At 43.6% G+C, this 24,850-nt stretch overlaps 1 protein-coding gene across 3 annotated transcripts in view; it reads right to left on the minus strand.

The window, feature by feature from the left end:
* Nucleotides 1–23,005, minus strand: part of NUP214 (nucleoporin 214) — a 40,058-nt gene extending 17,053 nt beyond the window's left edge. For 2 of the 3 annotated variants that reach the window (XM_083875549.1, XM_083875548.1), the window contains exons 1-26: nt 22,925–23,005; nt 21,312–21,507; nt 20,510–20,661; nt 20,047–20,251; nt 19,497–19,567; nt 19,074–19,137; nt 18,687–18,790; nt 18,267–18,373; nt 18,053–18,119; nt 17,410–17,533; nt 15,402–15,563; nt 13,863–14,319; nt 12,421–12,596; nt 11,800–11,894; nt 11,380–11,469; nt 10,896–11,045; nt 10,504–10,662; nt 8,227–8,330; nt 7,552–7,731; nt 7,001–7,086; nt 6,808–6,891; nt 6,241–6,486; nt 5,390–5,554; nt 4,787–4,895; nt 1,313–1,388; nt 545–653 (exon numbers count right to left, since the gene is read on the minus strand). In XM_083875549.1, coding sequence (XP_083731675.1) covers nt 545–653; nt 1,313–1,388; nt 4,787–4,895; nt 5,390–5,554; nt 6,241–6,486; nt 6,808–6,891; nt 7,001–7,086; nt 7,552–7,731; nt 8,227–8,330; nt 10,504–10,662; nt 10,896–11,045; nt 11,380–11,469; nt 11,800–11,894; nt 12,421–12,596; nt 13,863–14,319; nt 15,402–15,563; nt 17,410–17,533; nt 18,053–18,119; nt 18,267–18,373; nt 18,687–18,790; nt 19,074–19,137; nt 19,497–19,567; nt 20,047–20,251; nt 20,510–20,661; nt 21,312–21,507; nt 22,925–22,966 — 3,580 coding nt within the window. In that variant the 5' untranslated portion in view covers nt 22,967–23,005. The remainder of the gene's footprint in view (nt 1–544; nt 654–1,312; nt 1,389–4,786; nt 4,896–5,389; nt 5,555–6,240; nt 6,487–6,807; nt 6,892–7,000; nt 7,087–7,551; nt 7,732–8,226; nt 8,331–10,503; nt 10,663–10,895; nt 11,046–11,379; nt 11,470–11,799; nt 11,895–12,420; nt 12,597–13,862; nt 14,320–15,401; nt 15,564–17,409; nt 17,534–18,052; nt 18,120–18,266; nt 18,374–18,686; nt 18,791–19,073; nt 19,138–19,496; nt 19,568–20,046; nt 20,252–20,509; nt 20,662–21,311; nt 21,508–22,924) is intronic. The other variant, XM_083875550.1, reaches the window with a different exon arrangement.
* Between the last annotated feature and the right edge of the window lie 1,845 nt (nt 23,006–24,850).

A 24,850-nucleotide genomic window follows, 5' to 3' on the forward strand; every position in this document is an offset into this window, starting at 1 on the left:
CTTTAGAAGCTTCCCCATTCTATAAGACTGATCCCTGTGTCTGAACTGGCTCTGAAGTTGGTCCTACAGCTCAAAGCTCAATAGATCCTGCACAGGAATTGGATCAGGCTTGTTCAGGTACTCCTATAATGCTGTGCATCTAAAAATTAAATCAGCATTTAAAATGTTTAAAATCAGTAGGCTTTTAATGTTTTAAAAACAAAATAACTGCTTTTAATTTGCTGTCGAACCACAGTAGCCTTGTGGAAGATGTGCCTTCAGCATTTCCTGATAAGAGTCTACAAATCTTGAGTGCACTCTGAACAAGGAATTGTGACACTGAATTCTAGATGCAGGAACAGACAAAACACAGGGAGTACTGGAAACCACTCTCCTGCACTTCTGTACCTTCCTTTTACAAATTCTCCCCCTCAAGACTGGCACAGCAACCTCTCAGTGGAGGCAAATCTTTTCTCCTCAGTGTCCTCATTCTCTGGACGGTGCACCCTGACATGTTGCAAGAGACATCCAGGCCCTATTTCCATCTCCACAAAAGACAACTTACCTGAGATCTTGTTACCAGATGATGTTGGAGCAGCTGTGGATGCCATAGGAGAGGGTGCACACACAGAGGAAGGAGGAGTCTGGCTCTTCATGGAGCCTGTTAGAGGTGTCTAAAAACACAGCACCACTTCATGTCAGTGCAGTCTGTCCATTGACAAAGGTTCTTCTGACATTGCTTTGGTATTATCAGTGTCATGCAGTGACTTAAGAATAAAATAGAGGTGGGTGGTTGAAGCACTTAGAAGAGTGCAATCTTGGGCCCATTATGTCTTGACACTTAAATACAGGGTCAGTCCTCAACCTTTTCAACAGGTCAGCAAGCCTCTGTGGGCACAAGCTCAATGATTCCAGAGGACAAAGACTGCTGCATTGGGTTTTTTTAATGCACAGATATAAAATCCAGCAGCTTGTCAACCATTAAGCAATATTTTCAGTAGAATAACAGGGTAAGTAAAGAACTCTCTCCCTTGATGGCCTGTAACTTTCTTTTTTTGATGTGAAACTTATTTGTATCTACCTAATACAGCTTTATTTGCTGTTAGCTGCAGCCCTCACTGCAGCAAGGCTGGGGCCATTAGAAAGCTGCATGTCTTCAGAAGTGAGAAAAGGCAAGACATAACATAGATATGCCTGGCATCACACTGTTGAGGTCACAGATCAGAAATGGTTTGTCGAGAATGCAGGGCAAGCTGTGAAAATTAAACCCCCAAACTCTGCTGAGCATACCCAGGTAACTATTCCACAGGGAAAGGGCTCTATATCAAAATACCTGCTTAGCTTGATTTGTAGCAACAGTTGCCAAAACTTGATGGACTGCCTGGGCTGCAGAGTGAGGTACGGATGATCTTAAAAAGAAAAATTAAACAATAATATGAATAACAAATCTGAAAGAGGATTTCCTCTCCTCTCCAAAAGCACAGCTCCCAGAAGCCTTGAACAACAGCCGCTATTAAAGATTCCACACACAACTCCAAACGAACAAATCTGATTAGAGAATAAACCTCTTAAATGAATCAGCCACATTTAACAAAGGAAGTCTGTAAATGTGTTTAAACCTCTAGACTTAAACGATCAAGTCTTCTCCAGACACTCTTGTCTCTGAAGAGAGTCAAGGGCTTTCTATTTCACAGGGAGTTGATGAAAAATCAGCAGGTAAGGGGATTACAATTTTATGCCTAGTGGATAACAAATTTAAGCAGCTTCCTTCACAATGTGGAGCCCAGACATGTACACTCAATGCTTAGAAATGCTGAGTAAGGAGACAAAGTTGGGAGGGAGTGGAGGGAGCATTTCCTGTCTTTGAAGTGCACTATAAACATTGACAAAATCATGGCAAGAAATATGATAAAATTAACCTGCCTTCTAAATTGTAGGCATGGTATTTTTGACCATGAAATAAAACCCCCCAGACAATTACTGCAGAATGGAAGAATCTCCTGGGGTGCAGCATCTGCCCTTGGCACTGTGGGGCACGAACATATCAAATCACTGTAACTTGGGAACAGCCAACCAGTTTTAGCATCTCCTCAAGTCTGTGGCCCACCAGGTTCAGAAGCCTCACTGGCCAATACCAGAAGATTTCAGAAGCTTAAATTCAACCATGATTGCACTCTCTTGGTGGCAAAGCCCAGCTTTCTTACCCAGGCAGGTTCTCTCCATCTTGACTCAGACCAGAAGTTCCTAAGGCAAAAACCAATCCCCAACTGAGGCCACAAATCCCAGACTGTGGGCAAATTTGGGCATCCAAAGCTATCTATCTGCTAAAGCATGAGGATTCCCAAACTGCATTTACTGTTTGGTCAGTTGCAAGCCAATTCACAGGAATTTTCTACCATATTCCAAAGGAAGAGGACACATACATGAAACATTTTGCATGGCCCTTTGGTCTTGGATATGGTTTTGTGCTTTAAACAGCTTTGCTGTGCTAGAAATTCCTTCCTTCCTTCCAGCAACAAGTAGTCTCCCTCTACATTGCATGGCCTGGATTTGCCCTCTGCCTAAAGCAGAAGTACAGCAAACAATGAAAACTTCAAGGTTAACACTAGAAAAAGTTGGCATTGGGATGGTGCAGCTGTAGATTTCAAGCTTATACTGAACAAAGAAGTAAACAACAGAAAGTCTGTGAAATTAATGAGAGGGTGGGACTTGATCTCAAGATCACTTGACAATGCTGTGAAAATGCTAGTTTTGACTTCAGTTGTGGAGAAAGGATTTTTTGGCATTGAAAACTACGTATTAGTAACTGGACTGGGACCACCAACACACCCAGTCACAGGCCACTGAACAACTGATAACAACTGAAAAATCACTCCTGCTAAACAACTGAAGAGTATGCTGTGCAGCAAAAGGGAGCCAGGATGTCTGAAGTAGCAAAAACTGGTGAATTAACTTTGCTGGGTGAATGCTTCTCATTTTAGTGCTGAATCTGACTGGCAAGCATGGTTCATTCAGGTAGAATTTTTAGAAAGTACATTTTTATGAGGTCAGCTATAAAGTAAGACTTTAGAAAGCCTCCAAGATATCAAGCTAGCTGGTTTTCTACAAATTAGAGAGATCAATCAATACTGCCAGTCTAAAACTACTTGAAAGTAAGACAGGACTTTAACTACAATTCAAGTGAAAACCAGTCTCATTATATATTGCTCACTCACAACTTTCTCTATGCATAGACAGTACTTTCTACTGTTTTCAATATAGCTCAGATGAAACTGAGGGTGGAAAACTCTTCCTGGACACAACACTACTTTTAGCCAAAAAATTCCCAAGTAGAGCTGTCTGAAAATTTGACTTCCAAAAGGTATAGCAATTCTCCTCTCCATTCCAGTTTATCACTTTTAGGAAGAAATAAAACAGCAAAAAGCACCCAAGCTGTTTCTCAGTTAAAACACCACAGAAATAATGAATTAAATGTCAAGGTCAGCAGTTGAGTACCACTGTGAGATTGTTCCCTTTTTGAAGAACTGAATCAAAGGAGTCTCACCTTTTTTCTTTTGACAGTGAAGAGCAGACACAAATGTGTGAAAGCCAGAGGTGATGCAACAACAGCAATTGTTCCCGGAGCTGCCTGTACAGCTCACAGTTATAGGGGTAAAGCATTTGCAAGTCCATATGAAGTTATAATCAGAGATATGTGGTGAATTTACCCCTCTTTGTGCAGTAAGCCCAACTTTGCACAGAATTTCAGTAGTGCCCTTGCCTCCCCAGCCCTGAACTGGCCATGCACTGCCCTGGTCTTAGGCAACAGCAGGAACTTCAAGCAAAGACAGTTTCAAGGTCATCACAACGACAGGGAAAAAGACGAGTCCTAGGCAGGTGACAGAGGCTGGTGATAAGGCAAAAATCTCTGGAATGAGCTGAGCTGGCTACTGTCTGCAGGAAGCAGGGTAGGGAAGCCAAATGTTACAGCTAACTCATAAGAAATGGCAACAAATTCAAGGTTAAATACCAGAAGTCAGGGTTTATAGTTTACTCACGAGGAAGAGCCCCTTGCAGCTCAGTCATGTTCCAAAGTGAGTGACCCCTAGTGACACCCAACCTTTCAGTCAAAATTCTGATGTCAAAACATTTGAGACAAGCTTCCAGAAAAACCAGAGCATAGCTCTCCCTCCCCCTTCAGGGGGTGAATCTGGGAACAGATAGAAGAGGCATAACCCCAGAGAAGGTTCTCTCTGCAAAGGATGACAGAGTAGAAGGAAAACATCTGGACAGCCTGAAGTCACAGACTACATTCAGTGACAGAGGGCTGCAATTCCCTCACTGAAAGAGGTAGAACAGAGGTGATTGTTCTGTGATTGGAGAGATATCAGGGCCAAATTTCATATTAGCAGTAAAACCACTGAATCCCAAAATGAGAGGATGCACATAACTGCATTTCACAGAGAAATGGAGAAGGAGGTTAATACTGGTCTTGTCATTTGTTCAGGACAAGCCATTAGCAAATCCTTGAATGACCTGGAAAGATCGATCGATCGATCGATCTATCTATCTATCCTTCCTTTCTTCCTTCCTTTCTTTCCTTCTTTCTTTCCTTCTTTCCTTTCTTTTTCTTTCTTTCCTTCCCTCTCTCTCTCTCTCTCTCTCATTAAATCCACAAACCCAATCCTCTTCTCTAAATGCACCTACTTTAGGTCTTAAACAGCCAGACACAGTATAAAACACTGCTAGCTACTGCTCCCCACTGGCAGATGTGCTCCAGTGCAAATGCTACCAAAGGCCATCAGAAAGAAGGGCAGCACTCACTCACCCTATTACTGCAGAGACTGCTGGAGTCAGTGCACCAGACTTCAGCTCTCGAACATTCACCACCTGAGGAACATTCTTCAGAGTGGATTCAGTCAAGGAAGTGCTCACAGCTTTAAAGAACAGAAAAAAAAGAGGGAAAAAAACCCCAAAAAAAGATGTAAAGGCAAACTTCATTTAAAGCATTTCATTTCAATCAATATGGCCTGAATAATTACAAAAAGATCCATCCAAGATTCTGGAACATATCCAGTGTACCTGGCCTGAAACATTTGGAACCTCAGACTTCATTAAGGACAAAATAAGTGGGCAGCAATCCATATAGTTGGTACATTTTTTGTTGTTTGCTGACCAAATGTAATTATTATGAACAGTCTCCTATGTTGTAACATCTTCTGTTAAGTGAAATGGGAGTTTCTCAGGTATTTTGTACTAGCAGCTTACAGGAAAAAGGAACACAAAGGAACACTGGATAGCTCAGATGTGCAACAACTACAGATGTGTGCCACAATTTGTTTGATGATCTCCTCCTATAGGAGCACTAAATCCCTGTGAAAGCCACATTCAGCTGCTCAGAGGTCACTTGGGCAATTAGCCCTCCTTTTACCTGGGGACTGGTTAGCAGCCATCTGCCTCTGCAGAGCTGCAGCACCAGCTGCCTGTGGTGCTGGAACAGTGACAGTGGGAACAGGGGCCCCGTGTTTCACAGTCTTTGTTGCAAGCATTGTACTGTCTGCTCCTTGTGGGATGATTCTGTTTGAAGATGCAGGCACTGAAAAAAACAAATTAACAGAAGTATTAGTTAAATGTTACTCTGTAAATCAGGGAGTCTTTGAAAAGCCTTTGTTGAACTGCAGTTCCTCAAAGTACACAGCTTCCTTCTGACAGGAGTCAGAAGGCAGGCCATTCAAACAATCAACACAATCTGTCCCTGGCAGACTTTGGTATATCCCAAGGAATTTAGTTAGTCTCAATAGATGTCATTTCAGTGCATTAGAGGACTTTCAGTTGGCTGTAAGAGACACTTCTGCTGACACCTTATTTTTCTCTCTGGCTGCAGAGATTAAAGAAACCTCTCTTGCACAAGAAAAACTCAGTGTATGCAAATGCGGCTCTTACTGAGACTTGCTGGGCTCAGAACTCTTAACCTTGGCCATATCAACCAAATGCAGTAGTACTCCAGTTTATTAGTCTTTAGGCAATATTTTAGGTCACTGCAATCTGAAAGAACCAGGCTATCACAAAAACACAGTCAGTGAGTCAAGGTGTTTTAGTGCTTTTAGCTCATGTTCATGAGGTTAAAAAGCCACCCTGTTACTGCTCCTGGGAACCTGGCAGTGTAAATCTGTATCCTGCAATCTCATTTCTCCAGGGCCTGAAGCACTGGCAATGGATAATACAGTAGTTAAAGCTACCCACAAGATCACGCTGAGAAGAGACACTGCAAACACAACTCACACAAAGTACCCAGGGAGAGGTGCTGCTTCCCAAAGGACGGAGACTGAGCCATCAAACCAGGCTGGATTGAGGGAGTTCGGACCACAGGAGCATGACGAGGGACTTGGACTGGGGCAGGCTCCTCTTCCTGGTCCACTGCTTGGGAATCATCATTCTCCAGTGACTGGGACACTGAGGATGTTGAGCTGACTTCATCTAAATCTTCATAATATCTCGTGGACAAGAAGGCAGATCGGGCCAAACTTGCTGCAACATCAACAACAAAATTCAGTATTAAGTTGAGAGAACCATCCAGTAACATCCATGACAAATGCACCCTATTTTAGGATGGTCTCCTGTTAGCTTATTTTACTCCTGCATTGACAGGATTTGACTTCTTAATTGCCTGGAAAGGCAGCCCTCAACCAGATGGCAACTGAAGGCAAGTCCTCCTAAGAGCAGATGGGAGAACAGCAAAGGAGAAATAAGGGTTGAGTAGTCAAAAGCTAATTTCAGGTCTCAGTCCCACAGCAAATAGGTCACCCTCCTGGAAAACGTATGAGACTTCTATGATCACTAAAGGTTTACCTGGAGCTGTAGACCTAATTGGTGGAGTTTTCCTCTTGGCTAGAAAATTCCTCAACTGTGCCTGCTTCACTGGGGATAACTTAGCTGGAAAATGGAAGACAGTTATTAGTCTACAGTCAAACTGCAAGTCAAAAAAAAAAAAAAAGGTAATTCACATTTATGGTATGAATGCCAGAAAGAAATAATAAATTACCAGGTGCTTTGGGCAGAGGTTTGGCATGTGATTTCAAAGTGGTTTTCATCAAATTGTTGCGGAGGCTTTCAAGGTCACTGTCAAAACTGGGACAAGGCACAGCAGTGAAAAAACATCAGCAGCAGAAAGAAACCAACCAAAGCAGGAACAAAATTGGGCCAAAGTAGCCACTAGAACCACTGGCATATCTGGAAGAACAATTGGCTCCTCTAGATACTGCGTGATGCATCTTTAACTATTTTGGAAACTTCAAGAGCCATTCACTTCTTCCCCTGAAGTCAAAGAGACATCCAGCAGTATCTGTCTGGAGGCTCTATTATCCCATTTACTACCCTTAAACTTTTAGGGGAAATTTCTGCTAAGCATCAAACTGTCCAGGAATACAACCAATGAGCTTCTCTATTACCTGGGCATGGTTTATAATCTTATAAGTATAATCTTTAGGACATCCTGTCCTCCCATACCATGCCCACAAAACATCATTTTCTGGAGGATGCACCCTTGCACATTGCTGGGGGCAAGACAGAAGGAGGAGTTCACGTTCCACATACCTCTGAGCACTGTTTAGAGATGTCTCACTGGGAACACTCCACTGAGATGTCTGGTTGTAGAGGCGGAGCTGCTGCAGGCTGTTCACCAGGTGGTTCAGTCTCTTCCTCTGCTGGTTGATGATTTCCCGATTATTTGCCAGGGTGTTAAACAAAGTCTCTCGCTCAGGGACTATCAGGCGCCTGCAGAGATCAGATCAAGAGACAGGAACCATTCTGTGCATCTGGGTCACAGGCAGGCAAGCAAACACCAATGGTTTAGTGGTTCTGGCTACTGAAACTCAAGGACGTCAAACACCAAAGCAGTTCAGTTCATCTCAAATACAGATTTCTCCCTTGAATATGCTGCTAGTTTATTCATTTAGCTCATTTGCTTCAAGATGTTTCATCTATTAGAAAGGTTTCATTAGCTGCCATCAATGAATTTCTACAAACCTTATGGTTTGTTCCTATAAGCACTATTTGCACTGTACACAGACACACAGAGAGCTTGTAACATGTACGAAGCCAGAGTCTGTCTGAACCTCTGGCTCTCATTTTAGGTATTTGAGCCGAGATTTACTCCCAGATCCCTCAAAAAAGATGATACTGCTAAACAGAAAAACGTCTTTGTCTGTTGATTATAGACTAATTCCCAATTCACTGATGTAGTTCTGTACTCCAGTTTCAATTACTTACTTCTGCTTTTTCTTCTGTTCCAGGTGCCGGTCCCACTCCAGATCCAGAACATCGTTCACATCCTGAACCGCAAACTTCACGTACTGGTGCAAGCGCCGGATTTCCTGCCATGCAAAATAAATTGAGTTTTAAAACTTCAGAAATCTCAGTTTCAGTTGAAGATGATGAAAACTCTTTGGGCTCATTCAGTCCAAGCTATAGAGTACTTGCCAGTATTTTCTGCCTAGAAAGTTTTACCAGCACAGCAGAACCCAACATAGTGAAAATTTATTTAACAGTGAATGGGGTACACCCAGGGTTTGGCCTGGACATTTCACCTCAGCCCTCAACTAAGAGTAATGTTCATAATATTTGCAAAACTCTGCCAAGCCTTTACAAAAAGGATTTTACAAACACCAGGCATTATACAAAACAGTCCTTATTTCAAATGCTACTTCCAGAACATGAGTCATTTGGTCTCATCTTACAACATTGAAACTTCTAACAATTATAAGTGATCAAAGCTTTGCAGGCTACTCACACAGCTCTAGAACATTAGCATTCACAGACTATGATTCATGAAAGCACTCAGAAAGGCTCACACCACCCACATTAAGACAAGGAATTAATTTGACTTTATAGGTAGGGAAAAAAAAAAAAAAAGCAAGCAAGGACAGAGAGTAAAGTGACTTATCCATCTTATCCATGACCACACAACTGCATCAGCTACACCAGAAACCTCTAATCCCAAGCCCTGCTCCCTAAACAAACCCAGAGCTCAGTCTCATTCCTGTGATCCTTCCAGCCTGGCATGGCATGCCCATGGCTAAAACTCCAACCTTGTAAAATGGAAATGGGAACTGCAGTTGGCTTCAGCTCATCTCAACAGAATGTTCACCTGAATCTGATGGAGCAGCCAAGGAACACAGTCTAGGAAGAATTCCACTGCAAATGCTTTCAAGATACAGCATGGAATTCTAGTGGGACATCTCCCACCTGAAAGCAAATCCAGTCCTGCTGTGGGCTTAGTGTTAAACACTGCCAAGCCCAGGTTTCCTTTCTCCAGCACCTATATGGCAACTCTCTGGATACCAAATGGATACAGCTGGACATCAGAAAAGTCTCAGGGTCTTGAAAACTTCATTGAAAACTAAGACACAAAGGTGCCTAAGGGAGCTTTTCTCACTCAGGAGAATGGGGATGATGCAGACTGAGTGAAATTTCAGAGTCAGCACAGAGCTTTCTCAAAGGAAACTTTGACAAAGTTGACCCAAAAACTCTCTCCTTCCATTTCGACCCACTTCCACCTCTCTCCCACTGTGCTATTCTTTCCTCATGGTCCTTTCTCTACAGAGTGAAACACGTACTTCAAGATTATCATCTCTCTGAACTCTCAAGCATAAGCTTTAAATGTCACACAGACATGCCAGACATCAAAGCAGGCATGCAATTAAGACTGTGAATCAATCAAAAGAATTCAGGTGAAGATTAGATATCAGACCTAAAAGAAATTACTTTGTGTCAGCTGATTTCTAATAACTGCATGCATGGTCTTGATACTTACTGCCACAAAGATGACATTCAATTATGCCTTCAACCTGCCAGTCAAACCTCTTCAGGGGAACTTATCAGTGTATAAAAGATCAAGCATCATTTGTAGGGCACATTCACTCTATTTTGCTTAGGGTTAAATAGCCTTCATCACCAGAGCTGTAACAAAAAGTGCTTCACCCCTACTTTCTTTCTTGTCTTTGAAAACCTCTTTATGTACTGCTGGTTATTTTCCTTTGTGCCCCAGCTTTTAGAATATCATTAAGCTTTATGCTCCATCGTCCATGAAATTAACCACACAATTCTCTAAGTCATAATGAATCATCAAATTGTTCCATAAGGTACTTGCTGAAGACAAATATAATTCCAAGAACTCTTCTAAAAAGTGTAGAAAAAACATTCTTTTAACTAAAATCCCTGAGCAAACACTACAGACTGAGAAGGAACGAGATTTCAAGAGTCATATTCTAAGATTAAAATAGACTTAGATCTCAGGTGAACTTCATCCCTTCAGAAGGCGTTTTGAATCATCATTGCAAATGGCAACAACAGAGAGGAGCTTCAGGAGAGGATTTCCAGCATCTCTTGCAAACCCATGGAAACCAAAGTTCACCACACATTTACTAGACTATTACTGAAACAGCAAATACTTAGGGCAGAACAACAATGCTGGGCACTTGCCCACACAAGCCTAAGTTTTATTTTATTTAAAGCTCTCTAGCAGAAGTTGGCTGACATGATTCATACCTGAAGCTGTGCTTCACTCTTAGGATCCAAAGGTTTCTTATAGAGCAAGTGTAAATACCCCGAGCTACAATTCTGTTCATTTTGTTCTTTAGCCTCTTCTACCCCTGCAAATCCCTCCAGCAGGGTTGTCTTCAGAATACTGATATCTCCATGAAGTGACTGCAAAGTGAAATAGAACACATGGGACAAGGTTCAAAGTAACATTTTCTATTGCCATGTCTAGCACAAGGGCTTCTGTAAGATCTGCCTGAAAGCACAAAGGCAAACGTCACCCCCTCATTAACACAGCAGAGTCAGATGTTCCATCTACAGTTCAGCTGTATCAGGCTAAGGAAGAACATCAGGTGAGGAAGAGTCACTGCTGGTTCACAGCTTGAAGACATTCTGCTCACCTCTGTTGTCTCTTTAATTTCCAAGAGGAAGGTGTGAAGGTCCTCTGACTCAGTTCGCAACATCTTCATTTCCTCTGGAGTTCCAACTTGGAAACAGGCTTTGGAGGTCCTGGCCTTCAGCTCCTCCATCTCCTTTTGAAAATGTGCAATCTGCAAAGCCAAGAGGAAGAAAGGGCAGCCACTGCAAACACAGCAGGGTCTGGAACAAATGTCTCAGCTCTTGGATCATGCCTCAACTACACCACAAACTCTGGTCACTTTGCAGCCAAAGCAGGAAATTCTTCTTGAACATTAACAGGAAAGAATACTCCCATCTTCTCAACACAGCGACTGAACAGGACGCACAGATAACAACTACAAACCAGGCTGGTCATCTTAGGAAAAATTTCCATTCTGATTCCTAAACTACTTACAGACACTATCAGAACACAGCTGAACTGAAGTGTTTGTGTGGCATTAGAAGAAAGCTGCTTGAAAATCTCACCTCTTCCCTGATTCCTGCTATGACAGGGTCCGACTCCTTCCACTGGTGGGTCTGTTTCTCTAAAGCTGTGCTGGGGAGTGCTGATTTGCCCTGGGGAAAAAAAAAAAAAAAATATATATATATATATATATTAAGGATATATCTATTGCAACAGGGCACTTAGAATATCAAAAAAGGCCTGGTGTTAGAAACTCCATTCAGACACCAGACACTCTGATTATATAAAAATACAATACAAAATACAGCTCTCTGAAAAATGCAGAGAACATTGTTTAGAATCACAGATTTGCTACTATTTCAAAATCAGAAGATAGTCAATTCTTTGACCTAGGAACACAGGTTCAGTCCAAGGAATTCTAAACAACTCATGGGCCATGAAAAACATTCACCCTCCAAAGAACCCAGTCAAGCTCTTGTTACCTGAGTAGAGCTTGGCTTTGCTGCTGATGGAGTGATTTTGGGTGTCTTCTGTACCAAGGAAGCTGCTGAAGGAGTATTTTGAGCAGGACGTGCCACTGGAATTTAATAAGAACAACAGTAATTGATGAAGTTATACAAAGCTTGAGGAAGCAGGCTGTGATCAGAAACAATCACCACTATCAAAACCAAAAGCAGTAATGCTATGGGCATTCCAATGCAGGAATACACCTTCCTCAGGTGCCTTTCCACTTCCATCCAACTTCTCTATGACTACTTTGAACTCCAGTCAATGCAGATGAAGGTAAGGCACTGATTTGTGCGGCTGCCTGGAAACATACATAATCAGAGCACTGAAAATGCAAGAACTTCTGGGCAAACTTAAGCAGCTGAATATCATTATTTCACATATGGTTCTCTGAGAAATAGAGCACAAATGGAAAAACCTCTGTTTCAAGACAAAGTGATTCACATCATGATGGTGTGCCAATCAGGAGGGCCTCTGGAGCAGGAAAAACAGTGGGAAAAACAATAAAGAAGCCAAATGAGGCTCCCTGTGTCCTAAAACTTTTAGAACATTTTTTTATAATGCATTATTCCCAACAACAGGGATCAGACTCCTACCCGTGGCAGGCACAGAGGATGAAGTCTTCAGTGGTGTGGCAGGAGGGGCTGTAATGGGTGTGGACTGGCTCAGAGAACCTCCAGGAGCAGTTTTGGAACTGGGTGAGAAGGAAAACATCGTGGAAGTACATTGACCACTACTGCTCGTGGGAGAAGAGGTGTCTACAGCACTGAACCTGCAACAGAAGGAATAAATTAATGAGTGAATGAATGAATAAATGAATGAGGATCCCCTGAGATCAGCAACAACTCAAGCTCCAGATACAAAATCACGAGTAGCTTCTGGAGATAGTGGGAAGGAGCTATTCAGGATAATTTCTGAATACATGGAACCACAAAGATTTCTATCTTAGATCCTCCCATGAGCAAAAGCTAAATGCCACCAAAACTACTGTCCTGCTTCAAATGCACCTCATCCTTTTGTTCCAACTACAGCAAATCTGAGCTGTCTTTCAGTGTCATCCTCATAGTAAGGCTCCAAGAGAAATTCTGCAAGAAAATATGAATTTCTATTCATTTGCAAACTCAGCTCCTCAAGGCAGCCAATTTAAATATTCAGTCAATTCACTGGTGTATCATTTGCTTTATACACAAATTATAAAAAGCCCTAAGAGCTCCCATCAGATTCTGGTGTAGTAAAGATTCTTCTAATTCAAAAATAATAATTTGAATCATCAGAAATTTCTTATGATGCATCTACATGAAAGTTCTTCTCCTTAAAAAGCAGCTCCAATTAACATAGCTCTGTGTTTTAAACCATTTTTTTCTAAAAATAAAGAGCAAGTCTCAGGAGTTGGAGGGAAGATTGAGTATATGACATCTGAGAACACTCACTCAAACCCATTTTGCCTTGTTTCTAATCAGCATTAGGTTTTTTTCAGTCAGTGTGAACAAGCTTTGAAGATTCCAAATCCTGTGCTCAGTGAGCAAGTGTCCATTTAAGAACAAAACCAAAAGGTCTGGCACCTTCTCTGCTGAACAGAGTGACAAGGCAATCCATCAGTTGTGGCTCCAGCTCCCTCTCAGGCTGGGGGTAAAGAACCTTCAACAAACTGTCAGAGAAACTTGTGCTATCATCACCCCACTAAAGCAGTCCCAGACAGAAGGGATCTTCCTGCAGATCTTAGCCATGATTTGCATCAAACCTGTTTGATGCCTATGAAACGAAAATATAACCCCCCCTCCAAGTCTCTGGCAGTTTATCAGTCTAGTTTTTTGGCACTGTCCCTTGAGACTAGTACCATGCCCATGAACATAACCCTTGGCATGGGAAGAACTGAGGGTTTCCACAAGCACAACACTCTTGGATAAAGAGGAGCTTCCTCAGTGCTTTCTTGGGAACATAGGAAACTGTTGTCAGGGCAAAAACCATCTTCAAAGCTACCATACATTAGCCACGCCTGCAGCAATCTAACAAGTACCCAGCCCCTGAATATATTTACTTCTCATTGAGGTTCACTTTGACTGAAGAAGCTGAAGGCGCAAAAGATGTTTTCTGAGCAGCAGGTGCTGTGGAGAGTGATGGCCCAGACGAGTTGTCTGCAGCTGGTTTAAAGTTCATGGACCCAAAAGGAAAGGAGGTGGCAGGAGCTGTTGTAGTGCTGCCTATAGAAGCAGGAGTTACAGATGCCTTGGAAGAAGCAGAGGAGAAGGAGAATGCCGCTGCTCCAGCCAGAGCAGGAGTCTGGGCTTGCTTGGAGGCATCGGTGGCAAAGGAATACGGTGGAGGATCACTGCCTGTGGAGCCAGGAGTCTTCACAGTTGAAGCCATGAAGGAAAAAACAGCTGCTCCATTCCCTGCTGGAGGCTGACTTGAGGTGGGCACAGTGGGAGCAACGGCTGGTGCTGTGTCAGGCTTTAGAGAAGTTGGAGGAGTGGTTGGACTTGTGGCAGCACTCCCTGCAGAAAGACAAATGGGAAAGGAGGAGGCTCATTTGGCTGCACTGACTAATGGCAGAAGACATTGCAAGGCCAAATCTATTTGATAGGGACAGCTCAGCATGCTTCTCTGACTGGACAGTGAGGAAGAGAGATGATAAAGCTGAGTTTGCAATCCCCAGTCCCAGCAAGTGATACAGAAACTATATGAAGTCACAATCAATACAAAAATCTGTTCAGATTAATGTTGTCTGCAGTTTCCTGTGAGAAAACTTCACCTTCCTCCATTGATTTTGATGAGGTTCCTGCCATCTCAAATAAAACAGGCAGTCAGCACACAAGTTAGCCAGCACTGCAGGAAGGCAGGCTGCCAAACAACAGCATTCTGGCTGAGGAAGGAGAAGCAAATTTGGGCACAGGGAAGAAAATGGTGCATTTGCAATTATTTCTCCATGAATGCAGACAAGCAAAACAATCATCTTACCTGCCTACATCACACTACACAGGGCAACACATCTATAACTCAAACAAAACTACTCCTCTTCACCTGCTGACACAATTTTCACAGTGCTGAGGAAAGCTTTAAATAAGATTTAAATAGAATTTTGTTTAAATAGGATTTTGCTGCACTCAAACACCTTAGTTCATATCATGACCTCCTGTAGCAAAACTATGGAGGAAAACCATCATCTCTGTGAAGTGTGCAGGCCATGCTCAAAGCTGGCCAAAGAGCCTCCTAAAACTGGTTTGACTCTATTCCCTAAAGACTGATTGCATAGGAAAGTCTAAATGCACAGCCTGCAAAGTGCTTGAGACCCCACAAACAAACAGGTTTAAAGGTTAGACTTGATGATCTTAGAGGTCTTTTCCAAACTAAATGATTCTGTCATTTGGTGAACAGGACTAGGTAATTCCACACGGACGCACAAAAGACAGAGAACAGTCCTGGGAGCTCAACACACCCAAGACCTGCTCCCCATTACCCTTATAAAGAAAAAATATATTTTCTGTGACCATGTGTGTCTTGACTACTGAAAAACTGACAGATCAGTATGACAAAGATCCACAAATCCAAGCGTTCCTATAGCCCCTGGAGCACTTACCTGCTGCCTTGGGAACTCTCTCCCCTACCCACTGCAATGGCTCTGGAGTGACAATCAGTGATCTGACTCCTGGGTTTTGGTTGATCATGTAAAATGGGCAAAGCACACCATCTGTAGAGAGCAGGATCAGAACTGGAGCTGGACCAAGGATCTTCTCATCACCTGCCAGAGACCACATATATGAGTCCTGCAGTCAAATCTTCCTATTCTGTTCCTACTGGAATTAGCACCTTCATATGACTTTCTTCACATAGTATTTCTTACATTTCTCCCTTCTTGCTTTCATTTGCATCTTTGTTCCCTTGCTTCTCTGTCAGTGCTCAGCTCTCTTTCTTTATCCTTTTGTATTCCTTTCTGTTCCTGACTTCATGTTTCACAAAAGGGATATTTTGACAACTGAATGTCATCTCCTGAATGACAAAGCCCAACTTTCACCCATCAATTCCTGTGCCAAGCTTTTTCTGATTTTGAAGTAATCATTTTTCCTCAGTGATACTCTGCTCCCTCCTTCAATTCCTTTCAGCTATCTCCACATTCCATTGGGCCCTCATTAACATTCATATGCACAGACTACAAAACAGAATTGCTACATAGGAAGCTTTTTAACTTTAAAGAAAGCCAACATCAAACAAATATCTTTGTGATCTGAACCACTGATATAAAATACTTGTGTTTTATGCAGCTGCTTTGTGAACCTGCTTCAGAACAAAAATTCTCAGCACAGTTAAAAGCCCCAAGAACACTCTCTGTATTTCTAAAATGTTGTAATGGTTTAACTGTGCTTAATGAAACACAAAATCCCAAACCCAATACATCCAGAGTGCAGGAAAAATCTGCTATAATCATGGTGCTTTGTTTGTCAGGCAGTGCAGTGGATGGCCATTTTTCTTTACTATTGGTTCTTCAGGAAAAGCATTCTAGGGAAGGGCAGTTTCCACTTGGGAATGAGCTCCATGACAAATCAGGTTTCTCTGCAACCTAAACTTGCTGTGAACTGCAAAGCCAATTAATGTGCAGCCAAACTCTTGTGTCAGAACACAGAGAATGTGTTAGCAAAAAGCTTCTCCAAAAACCTTTTTAAAAACTCTGAGGCAGCACAACACAGGCTTTAAAAAATCTGTCCTAACAGATTTCTTAATCCAGTAACTATAGATTAACAGAGAAAAGGCTTCAAATTCAAGTTGGCATACAAGTACAACGTTTGACCTCAATTCCCTACTGTAGGCTTTCTTTCAGGTAAAGGTCTTAGTTAACTGGCACCCTCCTGTGCTCTTCAGGAACTCCTGACTGCAGTACCTTCCACTCTGCCTGAAGGCATCTCTATTTCCATCTGTCTCTGGCCTTCAAAGAAGAATTCTCAGAATTCACTAAGATACAACACAACAGCTCAGATGTAGTTTCAGACTTTGACAGGGTACTTTGAAGGGCCTTCAGGCAGCACAGAAGGTACAGCAGTAATGCAGCTGAGATGTAGAGCACAGCAGGGTTTAGGCAGTACAGACCCTGTGCTTTAATGCAGAATTAAAACCTACGCATTCACCTCAGCCATCTTTGCTATTTCTGGCTTTGAAACGAACCCACTTTTCCCTTAGATCTGTGCAAATGTACTTGATACAAAACAGTTCTGCAAAAGGACATAAGTGACAAGAATAAAGAACACTGCATGGGCAGCCTGAAATCCCCAGTGTTAGAACATGACTCCTTTAAACTCACTAAAATCCCAGTTCTGGGGAACGCAGGCATAACTCAGGAGACTTGTTTGCCATGTCTGTTGGTGTTGTATCCCAGGATGCTGAAAGCTCCAGGAAAGAACTGTATTTAACACATTGCCACTGAATCCTTACACAGACGCAAAGCCATGCGCTGTGGGTTTGTATAAAACCAGCAGGTGAGTCAGTCTGCCTTTCAGAATGATCTCTCAGAACTCTGAGCACAAGGCTGCCCCTCAAAAATATCAAATATGCTGAGATTTTTGGACTACTCCACAGGAAAGACTATCAAGACTTACTGATCACGATGGGCATGTTACTGGTGTAGTCTACAGCAACACCAACAGGCAGAGTGTCATCGCTTTTATCTGTCACAGGAAGTTCTGCTCTGCTTGAGTCCTCCAAAACCCATGATTCCCAGTTCTGCAAAAAGTAAAATTATTATTATATCAACTACTGCTTTCCTCTGTTCAGCTTTCTTCAGCACTCCAGTCTGCAAACAGCTGAAACACCAGCTAGAGAGTATCTACTTAAATTTGTCTGATTAACAAATGCCAGAAAGATCGGGGTCCCTCACAGATCTGTGTGTGACTTCTCATGTATCACTGCATATCATAGGTCAGGCATTTTTTATGCTTCACTTCACAGGATGACCTCACATCAATCATTTTATTATAGTGAGTTTGACCAAATTTTGAGACTGCCAAGTGAATAATGAAAACAAGACTTCTGGTACTTGGTTCACAACACACATCTCTTGCTCATCTAAGAATTATCTTAAGATTCTGTACAATTTAGAAGCTTGCTTAGTTTTCGGATGTCCTAAAAAATCACTGTCTCATTGGATTTCAGGTCTTATATAGGTTATACTTAGGGAGAGAAAATGTACATTTGCACATATGCAACACAAAATATATTCCAAAAATGGAATAACAGTATTACCTGATCCCCCTGCCTGGCAAGAATGCTGACTTCTGTGGAAGCTGCTGAAGCTGCCAGAACTAGATCCCTGTAAGCATGAACACAAACAGGTTAAAACTAACATGACAATCCACTGCAAGGTCTATAAAAAGGAGGAGCAAAATCTATGGAGATGCACTGACCCCTCAGACATGCATAGCAAGGGAAGGACCTTGCCATGATTCCTGCCACTCACCATTCCTCAACAAAATTGAGGAAGTAATGGTGCTGTCTCTCAGTGCAGCTTGTGTAGCACGGCTCCATAAAATTCACAAATTTCTCTGGTCGCTTCTCTTCCTTTTTCTGTAAGATCAACATTAATAATTTATCAGTCAATGCACAAACCAAGTAATCTCCCTTAAATTCTTTGACAGTGTCAGGGCACACCAACAATATCATAATTGGATCTCAGCAGAGAACAGACTACTCATTGATTTTCCAGGTGGATCCTACTTTGTCCACTTAATCCCCCCAACCTCAATCCTACGATTTACAGCAGTACCAAACTGAAATTCTATGTGGTGCCAATGTCAATGACAAAAGCAAGTTGCCATTGTCATGAACCAGTGAAGAACAAGCAATAGACACTTGTGTTGCTGTGACTGCTGTCACTTACAGGTAATATGGCTATGACCACTTGTGGAGACATCTCCAGTGTCCCATCAGCCTCTGCATACACGATGGCAAAGACGTATGTGCCAATCCAAAGGACATCCAAAACTGAAAGAGAAAGCAGATACCTCAGCCAGAAACACTTTATAATTATACTAAATAAATATTTATAATTCTTGTTGATTTTAACTGTGCACAGCACACAAGGAAATGATAGGCAAACGGCAACTAAATTCTAAACTACCAAGCTTAAGATTCAAAGAAAATCACACTAATCTGGGTAATTTCATACCCAGTGCTATACATCTGCTTTAGCTAAAGACAACAGGAGGAAGAATGAGTAAAATACTTCTAAAGAGAAAACAAGTTAAAAAATAATAAAAAGATGTACCTTTAACAGGATTGTCTGAGTCATAAAAGGGAGGACAAGGGATTACTTTCTTCTCCTGCAGATTCTGCAAACAAAACAACTCTTAAATCCAACTGCAAGTTTTTTCAGAAAGCCCAGAGAACTGGTTTAGAGCAACTCACACACTCTTTATCACTCATCATGGGCCACTCTGAAATCATGACTTCAATGGCCAGTGCAAACCTTAAACTAAAACAAATATTGGCCTAAGACACTTGAATATTACTGAAGCACTTGGGTAGCATCACATGGCTCACACCACATGCCAGCTAACCAAATTCTGTAGTTTGTGACACAAAAATTAATCAACCAGCCTAAAAAAAAAACCCTAACAACTCAAACCAACAAAATATCATATTTCAGAGTCCTGAAAAGTCACAAGGCCTTTACACCACCAATACTTACAGGCAGATACTGCACCACGGTGCCATTTTGCCTCCCTGCAGCCAGTTGTTTTCCCTTTGGGCTCCAACACACTAGGCAAAAAAAAAAAAAAAAAAAAAATCATTAGCACAAAGGAACTGGACCCACAAAGGTCCCACAAAAACAGGACCAATAAATTAAAATTGCTATTTTTTCCACTGAAAAAACCAATGAATCTGAATCAAACAAGGTGTCATCCAGTCACAGAGAAGGCAAGACTACACAGGTCAAAACCCAACAGGTGATGATGATTATTTGCATGTATTTCTGGAAATGAGTCAAGCCTGAGACAGCATAAACCACAGGTGGGCATGGTTGATACCTCACAAAACTCAGCTACTGCAATCAACTGAGAAAGAGTAATTCCATTGCAACACATTTTCTGAGTCTCACTGAGTTTAAACCCTTCCTTTTTGTGAAGAATTTTAAGAAACCTCCTCCCGAGACAAGCAACCTGCGTTTATACACCCCTCAATCAGTGTCTGCTCTTCAGTACCCAACATTCTGAGTGCCCACCAAGGCTGCCACTTACCAGATGTGACAGCAGCAGAGGGTGGGAGTGTGGCATAGACCTTCACAGCGTCTGTGACCTGCAGGACAGAGATGCTGCCATCGGACAGGCAGACAGCCACCATGGTGGGACTGGCAGGGTTCCACTTCAGGTCGTTGACCATGGCTGCACTTCCTGAGTCCTTGGCCAGTTTGTGACAAGCAAATGCTTGTTTATGCTGTTTTGCCTTTTAGGAAACACAAATACATGACACAGTCAAAGTGGAGCACAAAACCAAACTCTCCTGAAGTCATAGTTCAAAGCAGTTTTAACCTGCCTATAAATTAATGACTGATAAAAACAAGCAGATTTTGAGTTTACTGAGCAACTCCTATTTATAAGGCAACCCTTATGGAGACAGAACATCCCACCCCAGCTATATCTCTGCTGTATTCTGAAAAAAAATACCCAAACCCAAGGCAAACCCACTTGGCATGTGCTGTACCTGATTGAGGAATGTGCGGACATCAAAAAAGCTGATGAAGGACCCGATCTCACTGGACATCATACACACAGACAGGGTGAGATTGTCACAGCTCAGAGCCAGGTGCTGCATAGGATACTTCATGGGAACCACAGTACTCTGAATATTCTCCACTTAAAACACAAAAGGGAATGAAGATGGAACGAAGGGGGCAAATTTAAATAGGAAGAACTGTTCTTGTAAAACAATATAAATTTATACAATAATCCTCAGTCCCATTAACAGCAGCTATCAAAGGTAGCATGTAGAAAAACTGATTTAAAGCAAATCCCTTCATCTCTATCAATATAATCTCGAGAGTTGCCAAATTTCTAAGAAAAGAAAATGCCACTTTCCTTCCTCAGTAACCTGAGGAAATAACAAGTGGAAAGATTTTTGTCTTTACTTATGTATGTACAGAGTGGAACAGTTACTCAGGAGAATGAAAACTATTTTGCACTCAGCTGGTGGAACAGTGCTTGCCTCCCCTTTCCTGGACAGCTATTTAGTCAGAGTGGGTAACTCAGTTTACAAATTTCCTCAGTGCGCCCCTGCACTCACAGAGTCTGCACTCACCCACAGCCCTGACATGTGCACAGGATCACAGCTCAAAGAATGGCTACCAACCATTGTTCCTGCCTTCCCACACAAGAAAATATGGCAATTCAAATGCCTGACAGAGGATGGCAAGGACTGTAACATGTATCTGGAGCCAAGAGCTCCATGTCCTAAATCCTATATAAACCTGTCTCTGCCAAACCCATGAGATTTAAGTGTTCCTTACCAATTTTATTGGGATCTTCTCCCAGGTGTTTCTGCATGAGAAGATCTCTGGTGTGGAAGATCTGCAGGCTGGTCCCTCCACCAGCAAAGACCAGCCCGTATTTGTTGGACACTGTGAGCAGGCTGGAGCGCTCTTTGGGAAGTTCATCAGGAGCATCGAAGATGCGAACCTTCTTCAGTGCTCTGAACTGAAAATCCTGTTTGAGAGAGTTGGGGAGTATCTGTTCACATGCTGGCCAAGAGGAACAGCTTACTTTTGGCTTCTCTGAGACAGTAAGTGCAGGAGCCTCTCCATGAGAGCTGCAAAGCCCTGCCACACACCCAGGCAGCCTCTCACCACTCCATTGCCTCTTCTGTCTCATCCATGAAAAGCTGAGACCACACCACTTTATTTTTTAAATTGGTTAAATCACACTTGTACCCAGTGCCTGTGTTCAAAAATGTGTGCTCCTGAGAAGGAACATACCAAAACCAACCACGAGATACAGAGGAAAAGAGAAAGGAATAAAAAAAAGATGGGACAGGACTGAACAAAACTTGCTGCTACAAGGCACACACTTGCTAACCTACATGCCAGTAACTCCAGTCAAGTACCTGAGTTATTCCCAAATGACTGTCACTAAATAAGTGTATTCCTGCAGTCTGAGGAGGATGTAGGAACTCAGTAACTCCTGCAAAACAAACAGCTCAAGTACCCTGTTTTTGAGGGCAGAAGGCAGCTGCATAAGACCCATAATCACTCCACGAATCTGCTCCCCCATGTCCCTTTTTACCCAGCCTGAGTAACACTGGGTGACACAGGATGGGCTGGGCTGGCACCACACAGCAAGACTCCAGCTCACACTGAACCACAGCCACACATCCCCAAGCCAGGAGATTCCCAAAAAAAGGCACGCTGACAGGAGGAACATCACTCTTCTTCCTAAACAAGACTCCCCCAACTCTCCTTCATCCCTAAAACTGCTCGAGGCCAGGCTGGATGAGGCTTGAAGCAACCTGCTCTGGTGGAAGGTGTCCTTGCCCATGGCAGAGGCTGGAATGAAATGAGCTTTACGGTTCCTTCCACCCTAAACCATTCTGTAATTCCCTCCCCAGGCATTAAACACTCCTCTACACCAAGGCCGTGCCAGCCTTCCCTTTTCCACCCCACAGGCTTGTACCACACTATGCTGGAAAGTCGGCAAGTATTTGAAAGCCCTCAAAATTGCCCAGAATGGGTGTGGAGTGTCCGTCACTGGAGATATTCCAGACCCGTTCGGACGCAATCCTATGCCGTGTGCTCTGGGCCGAACCGTCTGAGCAGGGAGGTTTGACCAATGACCCACTGTGGTCCCTTCCAGCCTGACCCATCCTGGGATTCTGTTTCACAAGCACGGCAAAGATGTCTCAAAAAGCCCCGCCATATCCCGAGCTGACCCCTCCGGTCTGTCAGGCCCACGGTCCCAACTAAGCCTCCCTCAGAACCCATCACCTCTCGCAGCCCAGGCCGAGCCTTCTCCAAGTCCTGTCCCTCTCCGGCTCCAAGCCAAGGCCTCCCGGCCCGAGTCAAACATCCCGCCAACCCTTCCCCACGTCAGACTTGCCGTCACACCCCCCGCTCTCCCCATGCCTTACCTTCATCTCCCGCTCGGGGATCACGTCCATGTCGTCCCCCATGGCGGCCCCGCGGCCGCGGTCCCGCCGCCCGCGCCCCGCCGGGAGAGCCTCGCGCTGCTTCCGCTTCCGGCGGGGCCGCTCTGGCCGCTGCTCTCGCTGCTCTCGCTGCTCCGGGTCCTCCCACGGGCCCTCCCAGATTGAGCGCGGCTGCGCTCAAGAAACCCCTCTTTGCACAGAATCAGATTGGAAAATATCTCTGAAACCATCGAGTCCAACTGGTGACCAAACACCACCTTGTCAACCAGCACTGAGCGCCACGTCCAGTCGTTCCTTGTACATCTCCAGGCAGGGTGGTTGTACCACCCCTGTGGGCAGCCCGTGCCGATGATGTCCAGTTACCCTTTCTGTGAAGAAATTACTCGCAATGTCCAACCTAAACCTCCCCTGGCGCAGCTTGTGTGCTCTCGCCCTGATTTTTCCACACGTTCTGAGGCTCTGGGAGCCGCGGGATGGCCGTAGGTCCTGAGGGGCCCAGCCCGCCGGAGCAGCTCCTGAGGGGACAGAACCCTGTGACAGCGGGACGGGCTCGGGCTGTCCCTGCCCAGCCACGGTGGGGCCTGGCAGGCAGCGCTACACCCCGGCCACAGCCCGTGCTGAGTGAGGGGCTTTGATGCTTTTCCCGAATCACAGATCCAGTGTTGCCTCAGGTCTAAGGAATCACAGAAACTTCCGAGGTGGAAGGGACGCTCAAGGATGGTTAAATTGATCTCCTGATCCTGCACTGGACAAGCCAAGAGTGCCACCATGTCCCTGAGCCCTGTGCAAACACTGCTGGAGCTCTGCCACCCTTGGGCCGTGCCTATTCCCTGGGGAGCCTGGTCAGTGCCCAGCACCATCTGGGGAAAGAACCTTTTTCTAATTCCAACCTAACACTTAACAACCCTGACACAGTTTTGTGCCTTTCCTTCAGGCAAAATCCTACTCCCTTGGCCTGGGTTGCAGTGGGAGCACAGGGAGGCTCTGTAGCCCCTGTACAGCTCCAGTGTGGAGTGGCTGAGCTGCAAACACAGAATCTCTGCGAGTTGGAGCAGCCTCATTGTGCTCCAGGACAACACAAAAGCAGAATGTGGGGGGTTGATCACACCAGGTCTTCGCTTTCTTTACTTGTTCAGGTTTTGAGGTGTTCAGCTCCCACTCAGAATGCCAGCACTCAGCCCTATGAGGAGATTTTGAGAAGGGCTGTTTCCAGCTCTAGCAGGTCATTCTCTTCTCCAGGACCAAAAAGGACAAGGATTTCCACAGAGACAAGCAGTGATGGCTCTGGGCAGTGACCTGAACTGTGGCAAACCACATCCAAGTCTCCCTTGTGTAATATGCTTCCTTTATTTTCTAACTGAACAACAGCTTCAAGACACAGCCAAGAAAAGCAGGTGCATTCCCAGAGGCTACCAGGCAGCAGAAAGCAGATACGGGGCTGTGATCTCAGGGAAATTCTGTCCTTTTAAAAAAACACATGGGAAAAGTGCACCCAGCCATTCCCCAGGAAATCTGGTCTCCCCTTTTGATAATTCACATCAGACAAGAACCTTGGGGAAAAAAAAAACCAAAAAAAAAAAAAACAACCACAACTCCTTCAAGAGAAGCATTGCAAGTGTCTGCTCTCAATAAACAAGTTACTCCTTAAAACAAGCACTGGCACCTACTCTTTTTCAGTATGTGAGAAAAAAGTGCCAGCTTTAGGAGGTGGCCTCTGCATTTCATCACACAAACTCCACGGTTTTCAGTCAGTTATTACAGATAAAGATCAGATGAAGAGAGTCCAAACCTATCTCCAGGCTCTGTTTAAGGGTTTATATTAACAGACTTGGAAACCAGCTCCCTTAATCTGCAACCAATCATATGGACTAAGCTTCAGAAGAGATAACAATAAACACTGACACACTA

This window comes from Zosterops lateralis (genome assembly GCF_965231275.1).
Source record: "Zosterops lateralis genome assembly, chromosome: 20".
NCBI classification, from domain to species: Eukaryota; Metazoa; Chordata; class Aves; order Passeriformes; family Zosteropidae; genus Zosterops; species Zosterops lateralis.